General features: G+C 49.6%; 1 protein-coding gene across 2 annotated transcripts in view; it reads right to left on the bottom strand.

The window, feature by feature from the left end:
• Positions 1 to 11197, bottom strand: part of LOC130583650 (sodium/calcium exchanger 1) — a 93719-nt gene that overhangs the window by 75824 nt on the left and 6698 nt on the right. For both annotated transcript variants that reach the window (XM_057383154.1, XM_057383153.1), the window contains exon 2: positions 5775 to 7613. In XM_057383154.1, coding sequence (XP_057239137.1) covers positions 5775 to 7606 — 1832 coding nt within the window. In that variant the 5' untranslated portion in view covers positions 7607 to 7613. The remainder of the gene's footprint in view (positions 1 to 5774; positions 7614 to 11197) is intronic.

Genomic DNA, 11197 nt, shown 5'->3' with positions numbered 1-11197 from the left:
GGCAGTGCTCATCCCAGGGACAAAAAGGTCTGCAAAGAGGGACAGGACTTCTCCTACCCCCTATTCTTATGTCCCTATTAGCAGTGTTTCACTCCAAGACAACTTTCCCATGCCAACAAGCTTTGCTAGGGCTGTTTTTTAAAATTTCTTAAAACAAACCCAGATCCTGCACCTTGTGAATCTCCACAATGATTTACTAGGTTGCCTTTCCATAAAGCAGCGCAGCGGATGTGTCCACAAGCCCTGACAAAGCTAATAACCACCTCTCGACAGCTTTCAGGGAGTTATTACAGATTTAAGGTCCAAGCTCCCTTAATCAACCACAGAGATGCAGCTGGCGGCAGCAAATTGCCAACAACAGTTCATTACAAATAAGGAAACATTGGTTTTTCAAGGACAAAAACCGTGTCAGCTCTCCAGCTAACTCTTGTCCTCGCCCATCTCCCCCCGCCGCTCACCCCCAGCCACGCTCCGTCCAATAACTCCAACTCGCTGCCTAATCCCCTCCACAGGRGACTTCAGGCAATCAAGTTCCTGGATTTCCTGACTTATTTGGGCAAACAGCACGGTCTGCATCCCATTCTCACCCTCCCCAAGGAGGCCACGGGCAGGAGTTGTCCCTCATCACCACGGTGACGTGCCACAGGAGTGAATAAAGCCATGGGACACTCAGAGACACAGCTGCAAGTTTGTCCTTTGGGGACTTGAGGTGGCATTGGGAATGAGCTTTTCCTGGGCACAGCACGAAGGGGAAGGTCTGGCCAGGGGATGGACACCCCATGGCCTCATGTCTTTGCTGTCTCCTGAGAGAAACGTGGGTGACCAAAGCTGAGCCAAGAGCACAGCGGTTTCACGGAGATGCCCGTGCCTCTCACCAAAGAAGACACTAAGGGCAATATTTTAAGAGCCTTCAGGAAAGATTAAACTTTAAAATTAAAGATTGTTTGAATGAAGAGCAGAGAAAGAAAAGGCAGCTGACCCTCTCAGAGTGGTATTGACAAACAGCTTTGGGCCTTCAGGAACAAAAGCAATGATGCATTTCAGGCCCAGGGAGCTTCTCCTCCTCAAAAATCCTCGGAAAGGAGAAAAGAGCCCCCATCTGCACCCCAGTGTGGTCCCACACTCCTGTTCAGAACCCTGCTGTGAGCCACTTTCCACAGGATGGATGTGCTGGATAGACCAGGAGCAGCAGGTTCTCCAGCCAAGGATCCCAGCCCTGGATCCMGCTGGCCACATCTGTACTGCCCAAAATCCCGCTGGGCCAAGCAAGACTTCCAGTGGTGATGGGAGAATTCTGTAAATCCCATCCTGGGCTCTGGCAGCAGGCCAAGCAAGAGTTTAATCTTTGTTTGATCTGCTTTGATCTCTCACCTCGCTGCCAGGCTTTTTTTTTTTTTCTCTGAAGCTGCAGGCCACAAGTGAAAAACTGAGGTAGAGGGGTTCCAGGGCTGAGTCATGATATTATTTTTGCCGTTTCTTTGGAAATACCTGACCCTACTTCTTTTTAGGGGCACTTAAAAAAGCAGTACCACTTGGTACCCCTCCCGCCACAATCTATATTTACTGGCATTGACATTTTTAAAGGGCTCTTGGGAGGGAGCCTGTGTGGGTTCTGGGGGCACTTTCCCAAAAAAAAAAAAGAAAAAAAAAAAAAGAAAAAGGAGAGGGTGTAGCTGATGTTTGTGTCTCTGTTAGTATTTGGCTCCTAAATTTATGCTTCCAGAGAAAATGACCAAACTGACTTGGACAAGCCAAGTATCACTTCCTAAATCAGACATGTTTTACAAGAACAACTAAACAGTCTATTACGAACAGCAAGATCATCTGACATAAGGTTTTCCAAGAATCCACGGATGTCACTGCACAGGTGAAATACCAGTTTAATTAGTTGTCCTTTTAATTGTATATTATACTGATATTAATGCAGTTAAATATTTTCTTTTGGGGTGTGTGTGGGCAGACACCTGGAGTACAGATTGTAACAGATCTCTGTTATCTCTGGAAAAAACTCTGCTTTTTGAACATGAAAGAACACGCTGATTTCTTCCAGCTTTGCAGCCACATCTGGAAGGGGAGCCCCTCCTGATGCTCYGAGGCAGAAGGGAGAAAAGCTGACAGGATACCAGCCCGGGGAAGGATCGCTTCCTCCTCTAATAGAGGAAGCTGGACTTCTTCTGAATTATTTAGCATTCAGTCAGGAGATAAAAATACACTGGCTGGGTGAACCAGTGACCTCTCCTATGATCACAATAGCTGTAGTAGATGGGGGGGCAGGAAGAGCCTACAACTGCYCAGCTCCCTGCTCTCATCCCGAAAGGTTTGATCATTAATGGAGATGGAATCTCCACCTTGCTGGGGATGTGCTGAGACCCCAGTCAGACACCTTTCCCCATAGCCTGGAATGATTTGTCACCCAAAATCCATTTAAATGCTGTTTCTTTCACTCACTGACACGCAATCCTTGAACAAGCCGCGCTCCGGGATCGAGGAGCAGGAAAGCATCACTCCAAGAGGCAGCACTGGGATAAAATGTTCCATAACAGGACCAGCATCTCTTTGGGCAGCATGAGTGAGGTGTTTGTTTAAATGCACGGCAGCAGCGTGGCTTCAGCAGTTAAACTGCTGCTCTGTGCGCTCTGGGAAGGGGGGACATCAACAGATTGCAAAAGTCTCTCTGGACGCTGCAAACAAACAATGTTGTTATGTAATGAGGCCTTTTGGGAACCGGGGGAAGGTCTCCAGAAGATCAGGGCCCTCCCAGCGCTTTCTAATTTTACTGGGACTTACCAGCAAGCCAGCCCTCTAATAATAGAGGCTTGTGCATGCTTTTCTTTCATCTTGATGTCTTCCTTTACTGCCCTACCTTTGTTATTACTGCCCCAGAAAAACACATCTTACTCACTTTCATCAAGCTGATTCACACAGACTTGAATGGCAGAGCTGAAGAGGCACTAAAGACCTTTAGAAAGGGCAGCAAAGCCATCYCTTGGCCAGCAGAGCATGGGAAAATCTGAAATTTTAGGACTTTATTGAATCCAACGTGCTRGGATACTGCACCGTTCTACATAAATGTGGCTTAGCTGAAGCACAGCGCTATCAAGCAATGCCAGAGCCAAAAGTCTTGAGCTCCATAATCCACACATTGTGCTGATTTATCTTCTTTATTGGAGCCAGTTCTTGCAAGGGAAGATGCCTGTGAGCAGCAGCTCAGCATCAGGAGCACTCTGTGCTGCAGGGTTCTGCTAAACTTGTGCCCAGGCAGAACAYGGGCCAGCAGGAAATCTTCTGCCAGTCAGACTGTGCCACCCAGCACCTGAACCTGGATTGTAGCAGGTTTTAGATTAGAATCTCCTGCTTTTCATGATGCCTTAGGATTTTAGCTTCTATATTTTTCATGTGTCTGTAATCCTATAATTCTTTAGTGTGTAACTCCAGACTCCACAGACAGTGCTGAGCTCCCGCTCTCCCTTTTTTACACAAAACAATTCCTCTGCAGGCCCAAACTCAAGGACACCTCACTGTGCCAGSCCCCAAGAGATGGAAACAACAGAGAATTGGGGGAGCCAGCTTGGAGTCAATGACTGCATTGGCTGCAGCTGCAATTGGAGGRTTCAGCCCCGATGTGCAAATGGACAAAAGTGAGAAAGGGTAAAAACCCGTGAGCCATTGTCCATTGCGGGTGTGGGACTGCCCTGAATGCACCTGAAGGCCCTGCAATAAAGAAAACTGATTTTATTCTCTGAATTTTGTCCAGCCCCCGTTTTTGGCAGTCRGATTGGGCATCATTCAAATGGATTGAAAAATATGCCGCTGTTTTCATCCTATGCACATCTTCTCCCACCTGGAAAAAGCCCTTGGTCARCTTCTGGCCCTGCAGTCACCACCTCCTCACACCCCAGGCCCTCATCTGTGCCAGGCTGTGAGATATTCCCATGGATTCCTGGGAGAAGCAGCTCAAAGGCCACAGAGACACGATGGCATCTGCACGGGAAAAGCCCGCTCAKCTTTCCAAGAAATCTGCTTCCCCCCGATTCTCGCTCGCTGCGCACATCCTGGCAGCCCGTAAGAGGAGGGGACTCATGGCCCTGCTGAGGCACACCACAGGTCCAGCAGGATGTGGTCAGCTCGCTTCCAGCATGCCCTTGGTTAGCAGGCTGTTGGCAAAAGTCAGCAGTRATGGGGAAGGGGAAGTCGGAGTGGGGAAGGGGCACCTCCAGAGGTGGTGCCACGCAGAACCTCATCCCATCACAGCCTGAGCACCCAGAGGCAGCACAGACACGGGGCTGGGATGAAGGACAGCCCACAGGGGCAGCCCAAAGCCCTCTGAGTGCCGCTGCAGAGCCCGTGGCCATTTGTTTGGCCGGCCACACAAACATGTCACACCCCAAGGGAGCTGAGAGCAAACCTGCCACCAGCCCAGTTTTGCTGGCRCTGAGTGACCTGGATAAAAAGCAAAGAGCCTTTGGGAGATATCCTTATAGCCTAGTTCACTGCATCTCTGCAGACACCTCCCTGCTCCTCCCAAAATTGCAAAAAAATACTCAAATAACTGCATTCCTCTCTACTACATTCACCATTCAGGAGTCAGGAACCACGTGCTCTGGATCCTGGTGTGAGCAAAATGCACGTTCTGGCCTCCAGATTGAGAAGCTTTTGCTCRGTTTTTCCTGGGAAGCCAAAATCCCAGCTGGTATAAATCCTGCCTGAGAACTACAAATCACCCTTTTTTTCCCCCTCCCTTCACACCACTTCAAGATGTTTTTTGAAGAAGTTTAAATCTCACTGTGCACACACAGATACAAGGGGAACACAAGAACCACTCTGGACATTAGCCACGGTTTGCCTTAGCTCCTAGGAGACCATTAGCAAAATAAATAACACCCRAGCCAAAATTTAGCTCTTCCTCGACACAGCAGTGCCCTTCATCAGCTACTTCTTTAAGTTACTTTTATGTAGTGGTTTTGTGCTACACAACTTAGTCCCAGTTGGCTGCAAACACRGGATTTGCTGTAGGAAGAGCCTGAGGCTGGAACAACTCAGCTCCCAGCCCTGACTCCTCCTGGAGCAGAAGTTGGGAAAGGAAACATCTTCACAAGGACAAGCTACTGTTCTCCCATTTTTAGGCAAACCCAAGGACAGATGTTTTCCACCACAATTTACTCAGCAAATTTATGTTCTCCACATAATRCAATGAGGCTACAGCACTGATAATTTCTCCACCATCCAAACAGCAACACCCAGCAGGAGCCTCCAACAGCTTTCAGCCTCCTTTCTCACCTGCAAGCAGCTGATGTGACCACGTTTGCAACCTGACCATGAGGTTTCCTTGCCCAACAACACTTTTTCAAGGTATTGGACAATGATCCAGACCTGCAGCCTTTAGAACAGGAGGTGAAAAACCTCCAGCAAAGCCCTGAGCAAGCCCCAGGACAGGCTGTGGGCCAGGACAGGATGATCTGAGCCTTGACAGGAAGGAGGAAGCCACTACCACAATTCAGCCCTTTGCAGGACACGCCCTCGTGCCCGTGTGGTCGCAGCACCTCGGCTTTGTTCTCTGCTGAGGCTGCACACATCTGCTCAGGGCATGGACASGGCTCCCAGGCCACTTCCACCTCCCTGGAGTGCCCCTGACCAGGGGTCACTCTCCATCCCGCTGGCAAGGCAGGGACGCAGCTTTTCAGGCCCCAAAAAGCGCCCAAGGCCATTCATGGCTCAGTGCATCCCACTTGAGGAGAAACAGAGACMGCAAGAAACAAATAAAACCTTTGACTTACACTATCTCATCGTTCTGGAACTCCAGCTCCCCGCAGGTGTCCTCAAAGTCCTCTCCTCCACCTTTGGCCGTGCCTTCGATGGTTTTGTAGGGCACGATGACATTTCCTCGCGCTCCAGAGGTTCGCAACACTTTCACTTCCATGGTTCCTACGCTTTCGCTGATGTGCGTCACCGGCTCCTCGAAGGTGAAGATGCCGGCGTGGTCATCGTCAAAAATAGTGACGGTGGCGGTAGACGGCGACCCCAAGCAGGCCAGCGTTGAGACCCGCCCCGCCTCCAGAACGCCCTCATCGGAGGCCTCGGTGCTCACACGGACGTTGCTGAGRTGGACCAGGAAGTTCTCGTCCTCCTCGAAGATGTCGTCGTCGATTATGCCGACGCGGATTTCCTTCTGGGTCTCTCCGGGCTTGAAGACCACCGTCCCTTCGGTGAACTCGTAGTCGGAGCCGGCGTTGGCCGTCCCGTCCTCGGTGCGGAAGTCGACGTACACCGTGTTGGTCAGGTCGCCGCCGCGGCGGATGATGGTCAGCGCCACGGTGCCGCAGTTCTCCARGCACTGGTAGGTGCCCTGCTCGAAGTAGAGCTTGCTGACGGGGTCGTTCTCGGTCACCTCGCTGTTGACCTCGTGCATGCTGACGGCTTTGCGGGCCTGGTCCGCGGCGTGCCTCTTCAGGATGTTGCCGGCGCCGGTCATGAGCCGCGTGGCYTGGATGCGGTAGAAGGCTCTGCTCTTCTGCTGCTGGCTCAGCACCTGGTAGTTGGCCAACTCTATGAGCTGCTCGACCTCCTTGTCCGGGTGCTTCTGTTTCAGCTCCTTCAGGATCCGAGCCATTTCCCTCCTGGCCTCCTCGTCGTCCTGGTCTTTCTCGTCCACCTCCAACACCAGCGTCCCGTCCAAGAAGTTCTCCACGTGGGAATTAGCGACCTTGCCGTCCATCTCGATGTCGGCCTTGGAGGAGGGCCGGTCGCCCTCGTGCTCGATGATCATCCCTCTCTGCTTGCCAGCGCGGTATTTCTTGTAGACGTACTTGTAAAACAAAAGCCTCCTGTCAGCAATCCAGGCAAACACCACGCAGATGGGGAAGAAGAAGAAGGTGAGCAAGCCTTCCCAAACCTCCACGATGCCGGGAGAGGACACGGACAAAATAATGTAAAGCCACGTGTAGGCGAAGATGCTCCAGGCCGCCGTGACAAARAACACTCGCAAGTGCTTGATCTTGCGGATCTCGCCGTCGGGCACCACGTAGACGCAGATGGCGATGATGACGAACATGTTGAAGGCGGCGCTGCCCACGATGGTGCTCGGCCCCAAATCCCCCGCTGTGAAGCCGTGGCCGCACACCTCGATGACGGACAGGAGGATCTCCGGCGCGGACGAGCCCAAGGCCATCAGCGTGAGGTTGGAAACGGTCTCGTTCCAGATCCTCACCGTGGTCTTGCTGGTCTCGCCGTTGGGCTTCTTGATGGTGATCTCCCGCTCTTGGGACGTGATGACCTCGATGGAGGACATGAAGCGGTCGGCTATGATGGACACTCCCAGGAACATGTACACCATGGCTACAAAATACACCGTGGCCCGAGCGATTTTGTCCCCRAACGAGGGGTCCTGGGGCTCCCATATGGGTAAAATCACGCCCTTTTTGCAGATGTAGGAGCCGGCGCACTCCTCGGTGTCGTTGCCGGGCAGCTCGCTGGGGCTCTCCGCCCGCGCGCCCTCCGCGTGGAGGAGCAGCAGCGCCAGGACGATGCTCAGGAGAGGGAAGCTCARCGGGAAGGCGCGTGCGTGCGTCACTCGCGACATGGCCGCTTCCACCGGGCGGGTCCCAAACATCCTCGACCTGGAGGGGAACAAAGGAAAGGTGGATTAGGTGAGGCCAGCCAGAGATAACAGGTTTTCCTCTCCAAATGTATAATCGAGCAATCCGGAATATCCATCCGATGAGCCCGTTTTGTCAGGATTACTCCTGTTTTCCATGTAGAAATCCTCCAGCTCTGTCACCTGAACCAGGATGGATTCCGATGCCACCAGTGAGCCAGCACCTACCCCCTTCAGCTACCATGATGTTTCCCTCCCTTTGCTGAAAACCTATTTGTTCAATTGCATTTTCTTGTTCCTCTAATCCAATTAAAGCCCATCGTTCTGCTTCACAGCTGGCAGAAGTGTTCCTCACGTCAGAATTACAGAGCACTCCCTCGCTGGAATTCAGGCTGAGAGCAGGAGAGGACAGGGAAACCTACTCTCCCCTCACCATGTTTTTAAAAAGTTTTAATGTTTGCCGTTTTAAACCACTGTAAGATATGTAATTCCCAGCCTTTCCTCGCTCAAAGTCCTCCCGAGGATCCGCTCCGCATCGGAAATCTGCGCAAAGTGAGCTCRAGCCCTGGCAAAACCTTACCCTTAACAGCAGCTTGGTCATAAGGTGCACCAGAAGGGCAGCCTGTAATTAATGATTTTGGAGCCATTCCTTCCACAGTGCATCACTTTGCACCTTCCCAAAACGGGAAAGGGCCCCATATGCATGGGAGCCCGGCTCTTTTGGCATGCTCCTGGAGGAAACGTGTCCCTGTGCTCTTTTCCCACTAGGTCAGCTCTGACAGCTTCCCCTTCAAGGGCCTTTCTCACTCCATTTGCAGCATCACTCATCAGGCGTGACAGCCCGACTTGCCCTCGTCCTGCCTCAGGATTTTCCAGCCATGTAGAGGAGCTGTTAAAGAGGTTTGCAGTTAGTTAACAGTGCATAAACCGACAGAACAGATGCCTTTAAGTACAAAGAGATGCTCAGTGGAAAAAAAAAAAAAAAAGAAAAAAAACCCAAAAAACCCCTGAGCATGCTCAGAGTCKCATTCTCAAATTTACTAGCCAATAAAAGCCAGATTCCTGGTTATTAAAGCTATATTTTTTYCCTCAAGGAGAGCCTTTGCTATACCACGCTTCTGCAATCCAAGACAATTTAATCAGATGGTACTAAAAAAATGTTTCTATGAAGAGAGGAAAACGAGCATGTCAATACCTTGACTTCAGTGGGAAATACAAAAAGCTGRGCTGATTTTGCTCATAAAAGCCCCACACCCTGGGAAGTTAAAAAAGAAAAAAAAAGAAAAAAAGAAAAAAAAGCTCAGCTATGAGTGGTTTTAACTCCTCGTTAGGGCAGGGGAAGGGCTGAGTGCAATGGGTACCATCCCACACCCCGGTTAAGTGATAGACCCAAAAAAAGACATTGTAATGGTGGATCAAAGCCCTCTCCTCTGTTTTSTTTTATTTACGGGTGCTGTAGAAGGATTATTGGTCTGGAAGAATRATACTGAGAATTTATCAAGGCACTTTCATATAAATGGCATTTTCCTCACCAGGAACTGCTGGTCTGCCTCCAACTGGTATTGCCTCCCTGGAGTTGTAATTAAGAAAATAAAAAGATACATAGTGGAGGACGTGAGCAAGTCAGAGAGCTGGATGATAACAGATAAACTGAACAAGAAAAAACAAATATACTATAGGGAGAGAGATTTAAAAGAATTTTTTTTTTTTTTTTGCATTGTGTATTTGAAATTTTTTTTTTTTTTTAAATTAATTTTTTTTTTTTTTTTTTTTTTTTTTTTTTTTTTTTTTTTTTTGCATTGGAAATGCTACCAAAAAAGCTCTTTCAGCCAGACTCACTGCTCCCCTGACAGTCCCTGGGTGACTTCTGCTCCCCAAAATGTGAGCTGTGGCCCAAAGTGAAAAAAAAATGCAAAGATGGTGATTGTAAAGAGAAGCACCTTGTTCAGTGGATGGCTAAGCTGAAACAGATGTGTGTTCACGGTCCCTGAAAGTCAGCTGAAGCATGAAATAGTCACCCAACATCTGCACTGCCGTGTTTCACACTGCTCCAAACCCAGCCATGGAGACATTTGATAAAGGGGCTGTCAAAACACTGCCTGCCTTGGTACCTACTCTGTTTATCCCAGATAGCTCCTAAGTGTGGTTTTTGTTCACTTTTAAAATATGCAGGCTTAACAAAATTCACTGTGGACATAAAATATTTCTCAGTTGCACGGTTCTTCACCCTCTCCTTCTACAGGGCAGTGGTTTCTTCAGAAAACTCAGGAGTGTCCACCTGTCCTTGTTCAGTTAATTTTTCTCCCTGTGGCAAGTCATATCCCTGCACATGTACAATTATTCAGAGCAATCAGGCATTGTGAAATCCCCTTGGCAAGAAGGGRAAACAGATGGTTCTAGAAAAAAATATTATGCTTTGGGTCACTGATTTAGGTCATGAAGAATAGGAGAGTCCCATCACACTTTTGGACCAACTCTACAGCCTTAAAAACATTTGGGTGCAGGAAGTCTCATTCACAAAACAAAAGACACCCACAAAATGAAATAATTAAGTAATTTTAACATTATTTACCATGTTTTTCTCCTTTCAAACGTTCTAATATAAGCTGCTGTTGGTTTGTTTATTTGTTTGTTTGTTTTAAAGCAAGTCCCATAGTACGTGGAACAGGAGGATAAAAGGCCTAGAGGCTTGCATCTGAGCAATCCGTATTTCTGGCACTCCCAGCCAGCACTCCATGGACAAACAAATATTCTTCCCTCAAATGTCAGGAGGTAAGAAATGGGGAGCTTTTCTGCAGAGGGATGAAAAATGGCTGGAATTCTGGAAAAGAACCCACCAGCCATGCCAGTGTGCAGCAGCAGCATTCCCCAACCCTATTTTACTTTCTCCAGAATTTTGTGGTGCGTTCATCAAGCACAATCCACACACCATGGTCACATTTCCTCCTTAAACCAATTCACAGCGAGGCTCAGGGAATTACCAAGGGCTGGAAAATGCTTAGCCCCAACATGCCAATTACACACATGCAGCCAGGGCCTGACACTCAGGATATCTCTGAGAAGCTCCTGCTATTAAATCATCAGCAATTCTTCATTTGTACAATCCAAAATAAACAGCTTGGTCCCCTGAGACCCTCTCGCTCTGCATTTAGCTCAGCTCATGGTCAGCACACTGTGGCACAGGAATATTCCCAGAAAAACTGGGAAAAATTCTGTAGGGAGGAGCAACGCCACCTGAAGAGCAGCTCTTCCTCCAAACCAAACTCTGTTAGCTTTTCATTAAGGTGCCTCAATTGCATTTCCCATCCTGCCCATCAACAATGAAAGCAAGTGCAGTGGATGATGCACAGCGTGCTGAGCTGGCAGCCCCAGCAAACCCTGCCTGGTGGCCTTGGTGGCATTGCCCCGGTGCCTCTGGGGTCACAGAGATGGTGGCAGCACCGGGCAGAGGAGCAGGCTGTGCCCAAGCTCGGTGCTGGCCATACAAAAAACCCCAAAGCACCACGCTGGGCCACCACCTGATGCCCAGGGACAGCGCTCTGAGCCCTTTGTGCCACTGCAGGAGGGGAACTGTCCTGGTGCTGCTGCTGGAGAGCCTTCAGGGAG

This window comes from Malurus melanocephalus, unplaced genomic scaffold, assembly GCF_030028575.1.
Source record: "Malurus melanocephalus ecotype Western Australia unplaced genomic scaffold, MMel_1.1 scaffold_611, whole genome shotgun sequence".
NCBI classification, from domain to species: domain Eukaryota; kingdom Metazoa; phylum Chordata; class Aves; order Passeriformes; family Maluridae; genus Malurus; species Malurus melanocephalus.
The sequence above is the reverse complement of the archived record's forward strand: the minus strand, read 5'-3'. Positions and strand labels throughout refer to the sequence as shown.